This window comes from Otolemur garnettii, unplaced genomic scaffold (assembly GCF_000181295.1).
Source record: "Otolemur garnettii isolate 467f Iridium unplaced genomic scaffold, OtoGar3 scaffold00303, whole genome shotgun sequence".
NCBI lineage: Eukaryota > Metazoa > Chordata > Mammalia > Primates > Galagidae > Otolemur > Otolemur garnettii.
The window spans coordinates 569,215-588,349 of record NW_003852698.1 but is presented as its reverse complement, the minus strand read 5'-3'; the positions used below and the strand labels follow the sequence as shown (position 1 = coordinate 588,349).

At 36.5% G+C, this 19,135-nt stretch overlaps 1 protein-coding gene across 3 annotated transcripts in view; it reads left to right on the top strand.

Moving 5' to 3' along the window:
* ZNF292 (zinc finger protein 292) overlaps nucleotides 1–19,135 on the top strand; it is a 101,909-nt gene that overhangs the window by 60,871 nt on the left and 21,903 nt on the right. For 2 of the 3 annotated variants that reach the window (XM_003803433.3, XM_023508990.1), the window contains one exon: nucleotides 14,526–14,728. The exons of the other annotated variant lie outside the window; for it this stretch is intronic. In XM_003803433.3, coding sequence (XP_003803481.1) covers nucleotides 14,526–14,728 — 203 coding nt within the window. The remainder of the gene's footprint in view (nucleotides 1–14,525; nucleotides 14,729–19,135) is intronic. 3 annotated transcript variants of the gene reach the window in all.

Here is a 19,135-nt window from a genome sequence, read left to right as displayed (position 1 = left end):
AAGAAAAAAATATTTTGTAATATGTCTAATGAAAAGAGCATACATTTACCCCTATAAGCTTTATATCATTCATTGCTGTGTTTCTTGTTGATTGATGGCAAACTCTGGGTCATTTGCTACATGGTAACAAGTTAGGAAAGCCATAGAAGGGAGTGTGAGTGTTAGTCAACCCCATTGCCTGTAGACTCTTCTGGTTCTTTGATATTTGCCACAAGATTTCCCAGCCAGTCTTCAACTTTCTCTTTAGGCTTTCCTCTCTTCCATTTCTCCAGGCTTTCCTGGTAGTTCTAATAGTGTCACCTGTTTGTTAGTTTTCACAGGAAGTTTATTTTTTGTGTCCCATGCCTTCCTGGATAGCCAGAGATTAGCTGTAGTGTTCTTGAAGCCTTGGAGAAATGGAAAGGAGGCCCTCATTATTTAAAATAATAATAATAAATTTAAAAAATGAGAATCATAGAGTTTTTGCTTTTGTGATATGAACTTCATTCCCAAGAGGGTAACACCGTATGCTTTCTTTCTAGCATCAGACTATACTTTGTGATCCTCTCAGCTTTTGGAAATATTGGATGTGACGTATTAATAATATCAAATTACTTTGTGTGGTTTCTAACAGTTTGGAAAGTACTTTTTATATTCATGATTTCATTTAGCCTTCACAGTGATCCTGTGAAAAGGGTAGGATCTTTATTGTCCCTACTTTACAGGTGAGAAAATGGAGGCTAAGAAAGATGAGTTATCTTTTCCATATCACTTTGCCGGTGACGAGAAGCAGACCCAGAAATTACAGTCAAGTCCTCAACCTCTCTTTTTAAATATTTTGTCCTGTGGAACCTTGCCTAATAAAATAAAACTGCAGTTAGTTTTTAAAAAGGATTAACTCCTTTTTTCCATTGTCAGGTTCTAAATAGCATTTTGCTAAACTCAGATATTTCAGTAATGCAGGAAAAAGGAATCTTAGCAGAGATTTACACTTTATTTTAAAAGATAATGGGCTCAATATCCCTACTTGTTTGAACGTGCTTAACCTTGTATCTGTTAACAGGTGTCTTTGCCCATCTGTGTGTTGCTTTATTTCTTGGTCTTCTCCTGTCATAGTCACTGCAATAATTTGGACTGTGTAGCCCTGAGGAGTTTCTACAAAGCGAATGGATTGTAGGTAGCTAGCGGAGGGCTGTTATGTGACTGGAAGATTTTACAACCGTAAATCTAGCAAGTATGAAGTGCACGAGCTCAGGTTATCAGGAGCATACCTCCGTGGCTGTAGTCGTTGCTTTGTTCATAGTGAAACCTTTGAAATTTTGATGTGTTAATTTGTATGATATATAATCCACTTAATCCTGAATCATTTTAGTTTATTATTTAATTGGTTAATGTTGGACCTATGAAAGCCTAGCTAAACCAAGAATAAAATGCTCTTTGATTTAGGAAAGTGAGGGTGAACAGGACTCAAAATTAAAGACACTGGTTTCACTATAAAGTTTTAGCATCTTAGAGTGAGGTAACTCTTTATGACTAAACCAGTACAAGTCAGGTAATGGTTTTGAATATCAAAGGAACGTTAGGCATATTTTCATAATAGTTGTGCCTTTCTTTAGTCCTAATCTTAAACCAAAAATGTATTTAATGCTCAATTATTTGTTACTTAATTTTAATTTCTCTCTATTACTGATAAATAAAATTAGCCTTTGCTTGAATACTTCTAGAGTACGAACTATGTAGTTTAGACTATTCATAGCCTGCTGTTAGAAAACCTTCATTGTGAAAATTGTGAAAACTGTATTCTTAGAGTTTCTGTCTTTTGTATATAGTGCGACAACTTAAACCCATATCAAAGTATAAACCCTCTTTCATTCAGTGAGAACTGCGGTGTGGTTTTGTGGGATTTTTTGAGGCAGAGTCTCACTTGGTCTCCCAGGCTAGAGTGCTGTGATTTCAGCCTAGCTCACAGCAACCTCAAACTCCTAGGCTTAATTGGTCCTCTGGCCTCAGCCTCTTGAGTAGTTGGGACTACAAGCACCTACCACAACACCCAGCTAGTTAACCCATTTTTTAGTAGAGACCGTGTTGCACTCTTGCTCAGCCAGGTCTTCTGAGCTCCAGGGATCCTCCCATCTCAGCCTCCAAGCTGGTATCACAGGTGTGAGCTACCACTCCTGGCCACAACTAAGATTTTTAAAGATAGCTGTCATGCCCACATCTAGTCTTCTTTTCTTTTGTAGACCAAAACCTTTCTAGTGTGGTATGATTTTAAGTCTACAATCATGATTTCTCATCTTTGAGTGTTTTTTGTTGTTCTCTTTAATGTGTAATTCTCAACAGTAATCTCTACCCTAAATTTAACCTCACCCCCTCCATTGTAACACCTAGTACTCAAGTCTGTGTGACCTAAGGGGACATTACCTTTTTGGGAAGCCACATTATTGTCATAATTCAGTGAGGTTACTAAATCACAACAAAAATTTTTAAATAAATGCTACTTTTCATTATATCTCCCCAAACTAAATTTTTATATGCAAATTTATTACTTTTTTCTGCTTAATTTCATTGTATTAGATCCATTTTTGTCTCCCCAACTTGTCAAGATCCTTTTTATCATGATTTTGTTATTCAAGGTTTTTTGTCCTTCCCAATTTCCTCTCAATAGCAGAATTCATTTGCACATATCCTACTGACATCCAGATTATTTTTGGTGGAGGAAGAGGCAGAGTCTCACTCTGTGCCCTGGGTAGAGTGCTGAGGTGCCCTATCTCACAAGGAACCTCAAACTCTTGACCTTAAGTGATCCTCCTGTCTCAGCCTCCCACATAACTGGGACTATAGGTACCCACTACCACACCCACCTAGTTTTCCTATTATTAATAGAGCCTGGGGTCTCGCACTTGCTCAGGCTGCTCTGGACCTCCTGAGCTCAGGTGATTGTCCTGCCTCTGCCTCCCAGAGTGCTGGAATTACAGGTCTGAGCCATTGCACCTAGCCACGTTCTTTTTTTGAGAGTTTTGAAACTCACTCTACTGAGTTTCACTTTGTCACCCTCAGTAGAGTGCCATGGCGTCACTGCTCACATCAACCTCCAACTCTTGGGGTTAAGCAGTTCTCTTGCCTCAGCCTCCCAAGTGGCTGAGACTACAGGCACCCACCACAGCGCCCAGCTATTTTTTTGTTGCAGCTGGCCTGGGCTGGTTTCGAACCGGCTACCCTTGGCATGTATGGCTAGTGCCATAACCACTGTGCTACAGGCTCCGAGCCCCACCCCACATTCTTGATCATAACCATAAAAATATTATGTCCAGAATCTTTCTGCTTGCCTTTGGGCCTTATGTTAATACCCTTTAATTGTTACCATTTTATCAAATATACTTATTTTCACTGCGTCCGGCCCATGGTTCTCCTTTTCTGTCTGTAAGGATTTGATAAGATTTCATAACAAGTTTGGTTAACGTTCTTGAAGATTTTTAAATGTTCAAGTTAGTCTGACCTAATTTATTATTTTTCACAATAAACTTTTAACTTCAGAATAGTTTTAGATTTATGTAGAGTTCCCATCCATACAAGCCACACCAGTGTTCACTATTATTAACATCTTATTTAGTATGGTATATTTGTCACAGTTAATAAAACCAATATTTATACTTTGTTATTAACTAAAGTCCATCCTTTATTCAGATCTCCTTAGTTTTACTAATGTCCTTTCTCTGTTCCAGGATCCCTTCCAGGACACCACATTACACTTAGTCGCCATGTCTCCCTAGGCTCCTCTTGGCTGGGACAGTTTCTCAGACTTCCCTTGTTTTTGATGACCTTGACAGTTTTGAGGAGTACTGGTCAGGTATTTTGTAGAAGGTCCCTCAATTCGGATTTCTCTGCTAATGTTCTTATGATTAGACTGGGGTCATGGGTACGGGGAGGAAAACCACAGAGATGAAGTACCATTGTCATCAGGTCATGTGAAGGGCACATATTGTCAACGTGACTCACTACTGTTGATGTGAACGCTGGCCACCCAGCTGGGATGTTGTGTGTTAAGGTTTTCACTGTGAAGTTACTCTTTTTCCCATTTCCATGCTGTATCCATTGGAAGGAAGTTACTCTATGTGGCCCACACATAAGACATGGGAAGTTATGTTTTACCTTGTTCAGGGAGCAGCATATGTATCAGTTATTTGGAATTCTCTACAGGAGCTTTGTGTTTTCTACCCTGCTCACCACTCATTTACTTGTCATGTAATTATATTAGCATGGCCTCACAGACATTGCTTTTATTATTTGGTCATCATCTAGTACTACTTTTGTTGCTCAGATTGCCCAGCTTTGGCCATTGGGAGGGAGCTCTTTCAGTTTCTATGTCCCTTTGATATGACCCTGTCATGCCATGTTTGGATGTGTGTGTGCGTGCCTGCATGTCTTTTGTTTGAATACTTACTTGCTTTCTGATACCACAAGATGTTCTAGGCTCATCCTGTGTTATTTCCTACCCAAGTCCTAGAACAAACTATTTCTCCAGGGATCCCTCCTTCGTTTTATTGGAAGATGGTGTTAGAAACCAGGACCTGGCTCAGTGCCCATAGATCAGTGGTTAGGGCACCGGCCAAATACACTGGGGCTGGCAGGTTCATACCTACCCAAGCCTGCTAAACAACAATGACAGCTACTACTACAACAACAACAAATAGTCGGGCGTTGTGGTGGGCACCTGCAGTGCCAGCTACTTGGAAGGCTCTGGCAGGAGAGTCCCTTCAGCCCAAGAGTTTGAGGTTGCTGTGAGCTGTGACACCACAGCATTCTACGAAGGGTGACGTATTGAGACTCTGTCTCAAAAAAAAAAAAAAAAGCCAGAACCTGGTCGCTGGACATGCTTGTGCTACTGAGGTGTCATTTCTTCTAGACCTTCTCAATAGACAGAGCTTGGAAATACATATGTGTGAATACTATGTAGGGACACTTTTCTATAAATATTTCTATATATAATGAGCTGTGGCTATGCTAAACCAAATATGAGTTCATACCCTGTCTTCATTAACAAGGGTCATTCTAGCCTTATCTTTAACCTCTCACCTCAATAAAATGTCATATAATTGGAATCACATTGTATGTAGCCTTTCAGAATGGCTTCTCCCACCACTGGCCATCCATTTACTTAGTCCTGATGTGTATGTGTGTGTATTATATATATGTGTGTGTGTGTGTGTGTGTGTGTGTGTATAGATAGATCAAGGTTTCAGAATTGATGACTTGTGGGAAATAGTTTTATTAATTAGAGTGCATTGCTTACCTCCATGTGCCTTTATTCTTACACTGTCCATTTCCAAAATTAGGTTGTCACCTTATTTCCCCACCTTTTCCATGAGGCTGTTCTACACAGGTGCATTTGTAATACAGTTAGATTCTTGTGTGTCATTCTGCATTTCATTCGGGGCTCTCCCAATCTTCTAAATAATGTTTTAAGTTTCCGTACCCTGAGATCATGCTCTGTACTATGAAGTTTCATGGTTTTTGACAGATGCACATGGTCATGTATCTGCTAGGCACCTCTCCCAAACAGCTGCGTGGTTTGCCTTTTCCAGAATGCTGTATGGTTGATTAAATCCTTTGCATATCACCCAGTGCACACTGAACACTCACCCTTGTCTTTCTGTGTCTCAGCAGGTTACTCCTTTTTAATCACTCAATACCATTTCATTGTATGGATAGAGGCAGTTTGTTTATTCTTCAGCCTATTAAAGGACATCTTGTTTGATAGCCATTTTTGATTTGCATAAAACTTATAGATATTGCATCCAAGTTCTTTTGTGGACCTAAATTTTCAAATCAGTTGAGTGAAAGTACCTAGGAATGTGATGGCTTTATCATATGGTAAGACTGAGTTTAGCTTTGTAAGAACGCACCAAACTGCCATCTAAAGTACCTGTACCACTTTGTATTCTTCTAAGTAGTGAATAATTCCTGTTGTTCCAAACCCTCACTGGCGATTAGAGCAGTCTATTTTTGTAATTTTTGCCGTTCTAAGAGGCATGCATTGACGTTACATCCTTGTTTTAATTTGATTTCTGTAATGACAAATGATATGGGACATGTTTTCATATTCATATTTGCTATCTGTATATCTTTGAAGCATCTGTTCAGATCTTATGGTTACTTTTTAGTTGGGCTGTTTGTTTTCTTATTGTTCAGTTTTAACAGTTCTTTGTATATGTTGGATATAAGACCTTTATCAGAAATGTTCTGTGTGAATCTGTTCTTTCCTCATGTGAAAGAGATTTCTGTGGCTTGTCTCTCTTTTACTGGTGACTGATAGACCACAAGTTTCGCATTTTAATAATGTGTACCTTACCAACTTTTTCTTTCATGGATCATGCTTTTGGTGTTTTATCTAAAAACTTATCACCAAATCCAACATCAGATAGATTTTTCTCCTGTTTTTTTTGTAGAGGTTTTATGGTTTTGCATTTTTCATGTGGGTCTGTGACCCATTTTGAGATAATTTTTGTAAAAAGTGGAATCTAACTTTTATTTTGTGAATCTCTCTTGACTCTTACTGGTCATACTTCTTTTTATCAGAAGCATCTTTTAATATGAGTGATTTTTAAACCCAAACCCAAATTTTATGTTTTGTTTCTTCAGTTTTGCAAAACCTACCATCAGCACCATTTTGAAAATTACATTTTCCTATCTGTTTCTATTTATTGTGTTGCATATTCTGTGCTTTTAAATCTAAAGCTTATCCAGACCATTGTGAGAATAGAAGAATTCTGCCTTTCTCTACTATTACAAATAGTGCCTGGTTAAACTCAAGAAGCAGCTTTACCGCGCCTCGGATTTCACTGTCCTCAGCCATGTTGTCGATTCTGGGTCATCTTGGATTTCAGCTTTGCTCACATTCTGCATTGTAAATGCAGACCTATGACTGACATCAAGGTGCATCCTTAGTCCTGAACCTGCTTTTCTTCTTTCGTATATATATTTTTAAAATCTGAACTCTGAGAACTCCCTATTATAACCATGCTGAATTCCTTAGCCAGTTTCCCCTCTGCTTCTATATTAGTTGAATTTGAAATTGCATACATTGGGTTTTTGTCTGCTTGCCAATTCTTTCTTGAATATTGAACACTGTAGTTCTTTTTTTTTTTTTTTTGCCGAACCCCTTGGTTTTCAAAGGAGATTTTCTAAAGCTTAAGTTTTTTTCATGGTACTTATAAATTATTCAGAGTTTTGTGGAAAATAAGCCTTTATTTTAGCAATAAACCTTAAATTTTAAAATGAACATGAAAAAATTGCTGTCTTGGTTTGCTGGATATTAGTATACATGAGATATAACAGTATTTTAGAGGGAGGAGGGTAGAGCAAGTAATAACTCATACTGCCCAGGTCAGTAGAACAGTCCCCTCTGATAACATGCAGCTGTGTTTACTTTTCAAGCATTAAATCTCCAGGTCCTTTGCTCTTTGATACTGTTGTTACATAGTTCTTTTCTTTTTTTTGAGACAGAGTCTCACTTTGTCACCTTTGGTAGAGTGCTGTGGCATCATAACTCATAGAAACCTCAAATTCTTGGGCTTAAGCAATTGTCTTGCCTCAGCCTCCCGAGTAGCTGGGAATACAGGCGCCTGCCACAGTACCGGGCTATTTTTAGAAATGGGGTCTCCTCTGGCTTAGGCTGTTCTCAAACCCATGAGCTCAGGCAATCCTCCCACCTTGGCCTCCCAGAGTGCTGGGATTATAGGTGTGAGCCACCTCACCCAGCCTTGCTGGTATATATATTTTTTTCTGTGTGTTTATCTTTACCTAACTAGAGAATACCAAAAAGGGTGACTCTGGGACCTGTACTTAAATCTATTGGCAATGTTTTTGTGTTAGAATGAGAAGTCACTAAAAAGAGCACCTCATAGATTATATTGGATGCTCATAGGAATATAGTTAACCTTATATTTGGTGGTCTTTATTTTTAACTTTTTAAAAAAGTTTTCTTATTTTACCTTGTCTCACTTCTCCTTTGCCCTTAACTGACCTTGGCTTAGATTTTATTTTTAAAAATCACCATTAAATTGTGTTTTACTTGTGTGTAACCCTTACAAATCCTTGTGGGTCAGTGACCCTAGGTAAAAATAAACTGATATACATTAAGCGCAGCGAATCTGTCAAAAGTGTTCGCTTTCTCATTTCAACCTCATGATGTGTTTTATATTCATTAACAGTAATTATTCCCAACTATTATATATTTTATCTTCTATTGTAATTATACAAAACTATTATATATTTTATATTCGTTAACATTAATTATATCTGACTATTTCATAATCAAATACAAATATAGTGAACCCCCTCCCCAATTTTTTATTTTGACTAAAAATGATTTTAAAACACACTCATTGCAGCTTGAAACATCCTAGAAAAGGCCAGGCGCAGTGGCTCTTGCCTGTAACTCCAGCACTCTGGGAGGCCAAGGTGGGTGGATTGCCTGAGCTCAGGAGTTTGAGACCAGTTCTGAGCTAAAGTGAGACCTCGTCTCTAAAAGTAGCTGGGCGTTGTGGCAAGCACTTGTAGTCTCAGCTACTGGGGAGCCTGAGGCAAGAGAATCGCTTAAGCCCAAGAGTTTGAAGTTGCTGTGAGCTATGACTCCATAGCACTCTACGGAGGGTGACATAGTGAGACCCTGTGTCCAAAAAAAAAGAAAGAAAAAGAAACATCCTAGAAAGTACATTATTTACTTTTAATGGTTATATTTTATATTATTATGTTACATGGATAAATCTGTCAAAATTTAAATCTAATACTCATAATTCTTATTTCAAAAGGTTTATCTATGACATGGAACAATTTTTAATCTTTAAAGATTATTTTTATATAAATCATGTCTGAAATCAGTTACCATAAAGTTATATCATATTTAATGACAAAGCAAGCCAGCATGTTAATAAATTCTGAAATCTGGGTGGTGCCTGTGGCTCAAAGGAGTAGGGTGCCAGCCCCATATGCCAGAGGTGCCAGGTTCAAACCTAGCCCTGGCCACAAACTGCAAAAAAAGAAAAGAAAAAAAATTCTGAAATCTTTTACATTTAAATTCTTTTTCTTGTAAATGTGATATCTTTTTCCCTTAGGAAAGGGTAAGGAAGTTAAAGGTTAAGATTATCCCTAACTAGTTACTTTGGACGCTAAAATGCAGATACATAGAGCAGTAGTCTCAACCCTGGCTGTGCTTAAATTACCTGGTGAGTTTTTAGAGCTGTCCCATCTCAGAGCAATTAAATGAATATCTCTGAATATCAAATACTTTTTAGAAATTCTAGACAATTATGTAGCTAGAACAACTGGTGTTCTAGAGCTTGAAGTGTGTTTTTATTTTCTTAATTTGGATTTTTTTTAACAATACTGAATTGGTTTTATCACCGCATTTTTTTATTATGGTAAAAAACACACAAGACAAAATTTACCATCTTAACCATTTTTAAGTGTACAACTCAGCTGTGTTAAATATATTTTCACTTACATTGTTGTAAAACAGATCCCCACATTTTTTTTCATCTTTAAAGTCTGGAACTTTGTACCCTAAATAGCAACAACTTCCCCCCTCTCCCCAGCCCCTGGTTTCTACTTTTTGTTTCTATGACTTTGACTACTTTAGGTACTTTAGGTGTGTATGAATAGGATCATCACATGCTTGTCTTTTTGTGATTGACTTATTTAGCACAAAGTCCTCAGTGTTCATCTGTGTCAAAGGATTTCCTTTCTTTTTAAGGCTGAATGTGTATACTGCATTGTGTTTATTTTATTGTATGTGTATATTGTATTGTGTTTATTGTATGTGTATGCTGCATTTTGTTTATTTTTCCCTCCTAAGTGGACACTTGGTTGGCTTTTACCTCTTGGCTGTTGTGAGTAGTGTTGCTGTAAACTTGAGAGCACAAATACTTCTTTGAGACCTTTCAGTTCTTTTATTTGTATACTCAGAAGTGGGATAACTGGATCATATGGCAGCTCTATTTTTAAATTTTTGAGGAAGCCCTATGCTGTTTTCCATAGAGCTTGCACCATTTTTGTAGGGGCAATCACTGCATAGAGATTCCCATATCTCCGTGTCCTCTCCAACACTTATCTTCTGGGTTTTTCCCACAGTTGTCATTATAAGGAATATGAGGTGATAACTCATGTTTATCTTTTCAGTTAATTCTCTGATGATTTGCTTTGTTTCTTTTTTTTTGGCCATTTGTGTATCTTTTGATAAGTGTTCAAATTCTTGGTTCATATTTTAATTGGATTATTTAATATTTTGTTGTTTTATTGTACACATTTTTTCTATATTCCGTATTATTAATTTCTTACCAGGTAAATGATTTGCAAATATTTTCTCTCATTCCATAGGTTGATTTTTCTTGATTGTATTCTTTGATGCACAAAAGTTTTTGAGTTTGTTGTAGTCCCAGTTGTCTGTTTTTACTTTTTGTGCCTATGCCTTTGATGTCACAGCCAAGAAATCATTGCTACCTCCAATGTGAAGAAGCTTTTTCTCTATGATTTCTTCCAGGAATTTTATAGTTTAGGGTCTCCTTTAGGTTTCTAGGCCATTTTGAGTTAATGTTTTTATCGATGCAAGACAAGTGTCCAACTGCATTCTTCTGCATGTGGTTATCCAGTTTTTCCATCACTATTTGTTGAAACTGTCTTCTCCCTGCTAGGTCATGTTACATCCTGTCAGAGGTCATTTGACAGCACCTGCTGGGGCTTATTTCTAAGCTCTTTGTTGTGTTGTGTTGGTCTGTACAGATTGTGTTGAATCTGTAGATTGCTTTGGGTAGTATGGGTTGTCCTAATGTTTAGTCTTCCAAATCCATGAACACACAAGATCTCTTTCCACTTATTCATGTTTTCTTTAATTTCTCGTAACAATATTTTGCGATCTCTACGCCACATGTCTTCCACTCCCTGTGTTGGCTTTGCTCCTAAGTATTTTATTCTTTTTAATGCTGTTGTAAATAGAATTATTTCCTTAATTTCCTTTTTGCACTGTTCATTGTTAATGAGTAGACATGCAACTGATTATTGCATGTTTTTATACCCTGCAAATTTATTAGAATCTTTATGGTTTTGTACATATAAGATCATAGTACAGTGGTTCTCAACCTGTGGGTCGTGACCCCTTTTTAACAATGAAAATACATTGCAACATTAGGAAGGTTGAGAACCACTATCATAGTATCTGCTAATAGAGATGATTTTCCTTCTTCCTTTCCAATTTGGATGGCATTTATTTACTTACTTATTTTATTTGCCCAATTGCTGAATTATTTCCAAGAGGAAATACAAATTATATGTCTTTAAAAGGAACAAGTGATGCAGATTCACGTATGCTATGATGAGAATTTTGGAATTTGCATTTTGAAGGCAAAAGAAAGTCACTGGGAGAGTTGAAACAGGGAAGTACAATTAAGTGTGTGCTTTAAAAACAAAACAAAAAGCACCCTAATTCCTTGTGGAAAAATGATGGCAGTGGGTGGGGGGAGAGTAGATGAAGATTAGGCAAGCAGCTCACTAGCAAGGTGGTCTGATTAGTGGTTTCAGCTGCAGGGGTGTAGCGGTGGAAATGGAGATGGGGAAAGTGAGTAAAACTGAGTAGTTAGGTATCAGAAGTGACAGAATTAGATGACAGGTTGGAAGCAGGAGAGAGCTTTTTAAAGGCATTAGGGCTCTGGCTTTAGCACACTGAATAGAGGTTTTGTATGCTGAGTTTGAGATGCGTGTGTAACAGCTAATTAGAGAGCCTGCGAAGGAAATCATGTATAAATCTGGGCATGAGAAAATTCATCCAATAAGTAAATTGGTTCCACTTTGGGGGGAACCAAAGACCTAGCATAAATTATGGTGAGTACACAGTTAATACTTGCAATGATTTATTTATCATAAAAAATCAACTTATATATTGTGATATGTTTACAGTTAATAATTTTTAACGTGAATTAATAATATTATGATAATGGCATTTTGGGGGAAGAAGGCTCTTTTTACAGTGGAGCTGGCTGGCAATATCCACTTACCTTGTCATTTTGTGTCACTCACCTCTCTTCCTGGGCATACATGTGGTAAAACCTGTTGTTCCATTGAAATCCATAAAATCCATAAAAACAGATTAAAAGGCTAACATACATAAAATTAAAAACATATTATATTTTTGTGGGGAATAGCAGGGTAGGGAGTGAAATTTGATATGTCTAGCTATTCCAAGATAAACATCACAAATCTTTAGTATCTGGCAAACAGTAAAACAGGTAGTCTTTGTTGCAATATTGTAACTATGAGGAAGAAATGTCCTAGATCTGAGAGAGAAGTAGAGAAAAATGGAGAGGAGTGGGGAAAAGGAGCACAAAGGAGAAAGGAAAAGAAAGGAGGCAGAGGGAGAGAGAGATAAGTTTGCAGTAGGACTGAATTGAGTGTAATCTGCTTTTGATCTATTTGAAACATGAGCTTCAGAGTATGTAATTATCTTAAAGTCCAATGCTACCTCATCTCTTTCCTGCTATAAAGTGTCATTGAATTAATAGACACAGTAGTCAAACAGGAGAACCATTTTTTCTTATCTCACTCTTTATAAAGCTTTATTCTAGTCCTGGATCTGTCATTAACTGGCTTTATGACCCTAGGAGGTCGTTACCTTCTGTGAGCCTCAGTTTACTCATCTGCCAAATATGGAAATGGACAAAATGATCTATAAAGTTCCCTCTGCTCTAAGTTTCTGTATTCTTTGAAGTCCACTTTTCCCTGAGTGTAGCAGTGATTTCTCATCATTAAAAAATAAAAACCTGTGTTTTTGAAATTTATAAAATTAATATATATTTTCACATACATTGATTTAGCACAGAAATTATTTTACATAATTTGCCATGCTAACTCACAGGCTGCTGGGAGAGTCCAGGGCAGCAGTTCTCAACCTGTTGGTCAAGACTCATAGGAACTATATCAAAGGGCATTAGGAAGGTTGAGAACCACTGGTCTAGGGCTGTGTATGAGACTGACCTATTAAGAGCAGAATTGGTTTTGCTGCATACTTGCCACGTTTATATTATTTCTTTGCTCTGGTATTTTGCTATCTGTTAATCATGAATTTTTTGAGATTATTTGGAGTAATTTCCAAAGTTTATATTTCTAGGAATTTCTTTTAAGGGAATTGTTGAATTAAAGCTGTTTATAGCCACAATCACTTTATTTTATCTTTGTTTCTCTTAAATTTTTTATTTGAAATTTTTACAGATTTTGCTTTGGCAGTTAACCATGGAAAGATATTTGCAGTATAATTATTATAATAGGATCACATCATATTAAAAAAAGAAAAGTAATGCCCTTTAACTCAATTAGGCCTATGTCACCAGAAACCATGGATTTAGTTTTCATTTATCTCTGTTTCCTCGTAATACTTTTTGGTTTAGTCTAATGTAAAGAATTAAAAGGTAGAGGGTACAAAGGTCTGCTTTAAGAAAAGAATGAAATTTGGGATCCTATGTTATATTGCTTACATGTTTATGGATTTAATACTGAGTAGCCATGATAGTAGTGTGTTACAGAAGAATCTTTTTATAGTAGAGTACAGTTGGATCTAAACAATAAAAGTTCTAGAGGGAAGCAAAGGATATCTAAAGAAGGAAAGAACCTCTTTCCTTTTCCATTTTCTAATCCACTTACTAGGCATATCTGCCGGTCTATTTACAAGTGGAGAAAATAATGTGTTTTATTTATAGGACATTTTATTACTAAAAGCTTTTCATAGGCTTTAACCTGGAAAAGAAGGCTTAGGGAAAAGCTTAAATTTGTTTGCACTTTTGTGAAAATTTAAATTCTTCTTCATAAGTACAGAAAGTTAAAAATGCTTTCTTATTTGTAGATGACCAAACAAGTATTAGGAAATTCAAAGGTTTGAACAAATTAGAAAATTTATTATACATAAATGGGTCTTAAATATATTTTGAGATTTATAGATTGATGTTTTAAAAATAAGACAAGTCTACAGAAGTTTTATGGGATTTATCTTTGACAGACTCTTTTGCCCTCTTATTTATTTTTCTGTAGATATTTTGATTCATTCTAAAACATCTATCCAAAAGAGATTAACTTAATTTTTGTAAAGTGAAAACTTCATCAGTATTGAACATACTATTAGTTGAGTGTTTTCTTCTAGAATGTCTAAACATCTTTTTTGTCATTAATAATTTTTGAAATTTTAACCCCGGGTATTAAAAATACTTGCTGTGGGAAAAAGAATTTTGTACAATTTTAATAACACTGTTAGAATTTAATGCAGAGTTCTTTAACCACCAAGAAGTTTATTCCACTCATTCTGAATGGTATTCAAAGGGACAAAAAGTTAGTAATATAATTTTTTTCTTATAAGGTCAAATATTTCATGATAGCCTTACTGGCAGTGAAAGAAAATTACAGAAAAAAGATTGTTAGTCTCTTTGTTTAAAAAAAAAATTCCTTATAAGTATTTGTATTGCAAATGAATTATTACCAAATGTTAATAATTTATTATGTCTTGTTTTTTAAAGTGAATGAATTTTTAGCTTTTGAGGGTCCCATCTTGTTGGATATGAGAATTAAACATCTAATCAAAACAAATCAGTTAAGCCAAGCAACTGCCCTAGCAAAGCTGTGCTCTGACCACCCCGAGATTGGTACAAAGGGCAGCTTTAAGCAAACTTACCTTGTCTGTCTTTGTACATCATCACCAAATGAAAAGTTAATCGAAGAGGTGAGTATGTTTTCTTTCATTAGTAATTATTTTTTAAAGTGGAGAAATTTTTAATTAGATTAAAGTGCTTTTTCTTTTTTTATTTCTTTTTGTCATGGAAAGTGAAGGGACCATTGCTGTCAGTCTTAATCTTTGGTATAATCTTAGGTAGTGGCAACTTGATCCTTAAACACCTTCCAGAATTATATATGAACTGATTTCACCTAGCTTCTATTTTAAATACTATGGATCTTTTAAATGCTTTGACTGAATTATGGGAAAGATGGTGGTAACATAATAGTTTAGTAAGATATTTATAATTTGTCAGGACTGAGACCTTAACAGTTTTACCTGATACCAAGATAGTTACAGATCTCTTTAACTGCCCAATTTACATAACTTTATAGAACACTTTCTTTCTTATTCTTAGAGAGAAGTGACATATTCTATATTCTATAGAACACATGTGTGTTTGTGTATAGATACACACTATATGTTATTTTACATAGATTGTAAGTTATTGAGTTTTTATTTACATTTTATTTATGAGACATTTTTATTTTTACTTCAGTTGGCATAAGGCATAATTGTCATGTATTTGTATGTTTTGTGACTACAAAATTCTGAGACCAGAATCATGGTCCAAACAGGAATTTTGTGTTTTATAGGCCTCATTATTCCAAAAGGAAGTGGGACATAGGGTAGGAGAATTAAAAGTTATTGACGAAGGCCAGGTGCAGTAGCTAATGCCACTAATCCCAGCACTGTGGGAGGCTAAGGCAGGTGGATTGCTTGAGCTCAGGAATTTGAGTAAGAATGAGACTCCATCTCTAAAAATAGCTAGGTGTTGTGGCAGGCTCCTGTAGTCTCAACTACTTGGGAGGCTGAGGCAAGAGAATCTCTTGAACCCAAGAGTTTCAGGTTGCTGTGAGCTATGATGCCATAGAACTCTACCACGGGTGACAAAGTGAGATTCTGTCTTAAAAACAAAAAAGTTATTGATCAAGGAAAGGGAATATGTACTTAAAGAATTTAGATAAACACAAGTATAGTACATTAATGAGTGTTTTGTGGGCACTAAATGTGTATGTATCCTCCAACTCCAGAGCAATAGAGAGGGGAGAACAAAGGGGCTGTGGGACAGACTTAATGACAGGTTGAGATCACAAGACAGAGGAGACAGTCAGCAGAACATGCATGGTCCTTGAGCAGACAGAGAGGTATTCTAATCTGAGTGAGAAGCTGGAATAGCCTGAGACGGAAAGCTGGCCAGCATATAAGGTTAAAAGCAGTATGATGGAGATCTTGTGATTTTTCTTGAAAATAGAAAGTGAAGAGGCAGATAGTAGGCTTGGACCAAGATTAGAAATAAACCTGTTCATCTTATTATGAAAAGGATATTGAGGGTAGTGGTAAAGAGTGATGTCAGGCACTTTCTAGGCTCTATGTGGCCTGGGGCATTACACTGTTAGTTTGGACGTTGGCTAAAATATAAATTTTTTTTAATTCTCTTTTATGACAGATAGTTGGCTTTTGATTGATAAATATGAAAGTAAAATAAAAGATTGACATTTTCTTATTAGTTCAAAATAACTAGAAAAGTTAATTAGCAGGTATATAAAATTTATTGAAACAGCCTTTGATATGTTAACATTTTTAAAATCTTCAAGTAATTACTGTGCTGCTACATGTTAGATATATTTTTCAATTTCAGTAAAGCTTTTCTATTATCGGTTCAGTCCCTGCCTTGAAGTTCATCTGTCCTTCCTTCATTTCACACATTTTTATTAAGTGAATGATGTATACTGTGCAGCTAGTCTTGAGAGTTAAAGGTGAGTGAGTTGTGGGCCCTTCCCCAGAGAAGCCCAGTTTCTAGTAGGAAATGTATGTCTAAGCGGAGAGTTGTTGGATTAGAATGAATTTGTAGTTTCAAGTAAAAAATCTGTATTTCTAGCTCTCTGAAATCAGTTTTGCAATGATGAGCCTAAATTTCCTCTTGGTTTAATTGTTCAGAGTTGAGTAGCAGCAGTCCCCTTTTCTGGGAGATGATTGGAAAAACTGTTTATGAGGGCACTGGGTACCTCTGAAATGAAATGATTTCTCTCCCCCTCCCTACCTTAAACAGGTAGAATTAAGAGTTTTCATGCTCTTAAGTTGAGTTTACTAAGGTTTGCATACTGCATCCCAGGGAAAAAACAAGCTCACATAATGCAGAACACTCAGTCTCTATCGGTCTACACAGCTCTTGTTCAGAGTCCCTTTTTGCTCAGAGATTAGGTTTGATCACTCTTTTGTGTTTCTGTCACAAACACATCAGAAGTTTGTTCTTTGTTGTTTGGTATGAGGTAAGTTCAGTTTGGCTGTCACCAAGGCTAATTATTTCTGACCCCAGGGATGGTGATCACCTCACCTGTCCCTTTGGAACAGTTGCCAGAGGCTGTTCCCTTAAGGAGGGGCATGCAAGCGCTTCCCCTCGTTCACTTACTTTGTCTCTATCTTGTCAGTATTTGAAGTGTTTTTTTAATAAGAAAAAAGAAACAGCGTTTCTTAGGAGGATGAAAAGAATAGAGTCTGTTAGGACTCAGTCATGGCCTATATTGATGGTCTCTGTGTGAGGAGATCTTTGTGCATGTGAACCTGTAGGCCTGGGATGACAACTTGCCAGGACCTCTTCAGTGGGTGGACATAGCAACTGGCCTTGCTGGGTGGCAGAGGGTGGGGTGGGCTGTGAGGCATGAATGTTTGTCTGGCTTCTCTGGAAGGGATGAACTTCGGCCTGGATTCTTAATACAGCAGTAAAAATAAAGTAAGCAGTGTTTAGTTTAGGTCCAATAATTCTGTTGGCTTTATTATTAAAGGAAATACAGAAACTTAAAAAGTAAAATCTGCTTTCTTGCCTCTATCTTATATCCCCATTTAATTCTTCTCTAGTTAATTATTACTAAATCTCACATATAACCTTTCTGACATTTTTCTTTCTTTCCATCTGTCTATATTCATATACTTAAAACCACATGCAAACATGCGCTGGGTGCTAGACACTTTCCCTCCCTTACTGTGGAAATCTCTCCTGTAGTTCAACCTCATTCATTCTTCTGGCTGCATGTGGGTTTGTCACATGTTGTTGCCTTGCACATACACCCTTGCATCTTTGTTGGAAGTATACTAGTAGGCTAAGTTTCTGGAAGGAAAATTCTTAGATCAAAGAATCTGCACACATCTTAAATTGATAAGCCCAAATAACCATCCTGAAAATGTGGTGGCAACTTCTGTGTTCCCAGAAACAGTATATGAAATGTCTTCTTTCCTAACAATAGAGGTTATTCATCTTTTAAGTATTTTCTAGTCAGAGAGTTAAAAAATCGTTCATTGTTTGATTTCACACTTTTTAATTATGATAGGTTAAACATTTAAATTCATTTCTATATGGAAAGCAATATTATTTTGATAAACAAGTCAGTTCTTAAAAAATATGACTAGAGCCAGTACATTTTTAAAGTATGATCATAGATGTATATAAATATTGATGAAGTAGTCTATATTTTTGAATACCTGGCATAAGAAGCCATATTAAAACAAAAATTAATTACATTTTTAAGTGGTTTTTCCGCTTTATGAAGGGATTCAGCACAATATTTTTTTAATAAACAGAACATTCTAACTGTTCTTAAATAATTTTATTGAGCTCTAAATTTTATAGCACTTAAATTTTTGCTCATTTTCAGAGCACAAAATAGTCTCTCTACATGTAATATACTGATAATCTCTGAATTATGCCACTTTGAATTTTTGAAATAATTCTTGTTCATTGACTGTGTTTTGTTTTTCTCAGTTTCAGTATGGTCATTTATTCAAACATGGCTTCGTTATTCCTACCATTCTCTTTAATATTATATTTTTCCAAGTGGACCATCTAGTGCAGGGGTCCTCAAACTTTTTAAACAGGGGCCAGTTCACTGTCCCTCAGACTGTTGGAGGGCCGGACTGCGGGCCTGGGACAAGTCGGCTGCTAAGCTGGACAGGCAGCAGTGGCACAAACACCCAGCAGGCCGGATAAGTGTCCTCTTGGCAGGCCTCATGTGGCCCACGGACCCTAGTTTGAGGACACCTGATCTACTGGCAAATCAGGGAAATGAAAACTCTCCATCTCAAGTACACAGGAAAAATTGTTTCATTAATATGTCTGTAAAAATGAAGTTTTCAGTATTATTGAATACAGCAAATGTTTCAGTTGGTATATTGTGTTTATTTGAATAAATACACATAGGTGATCATACATACAAATAAATATTTTTAAATATTAAGAGTAAGGCTGGGCATTGTGGCTCACACCTGTAATCTCAAGCACTCTGGGAGGCTGAGGTGGGTGGATTGCCTGAGCTCATGGGCTCAAGACCAGCCTGAGCAAGAATGAGAACTCATCTCTAA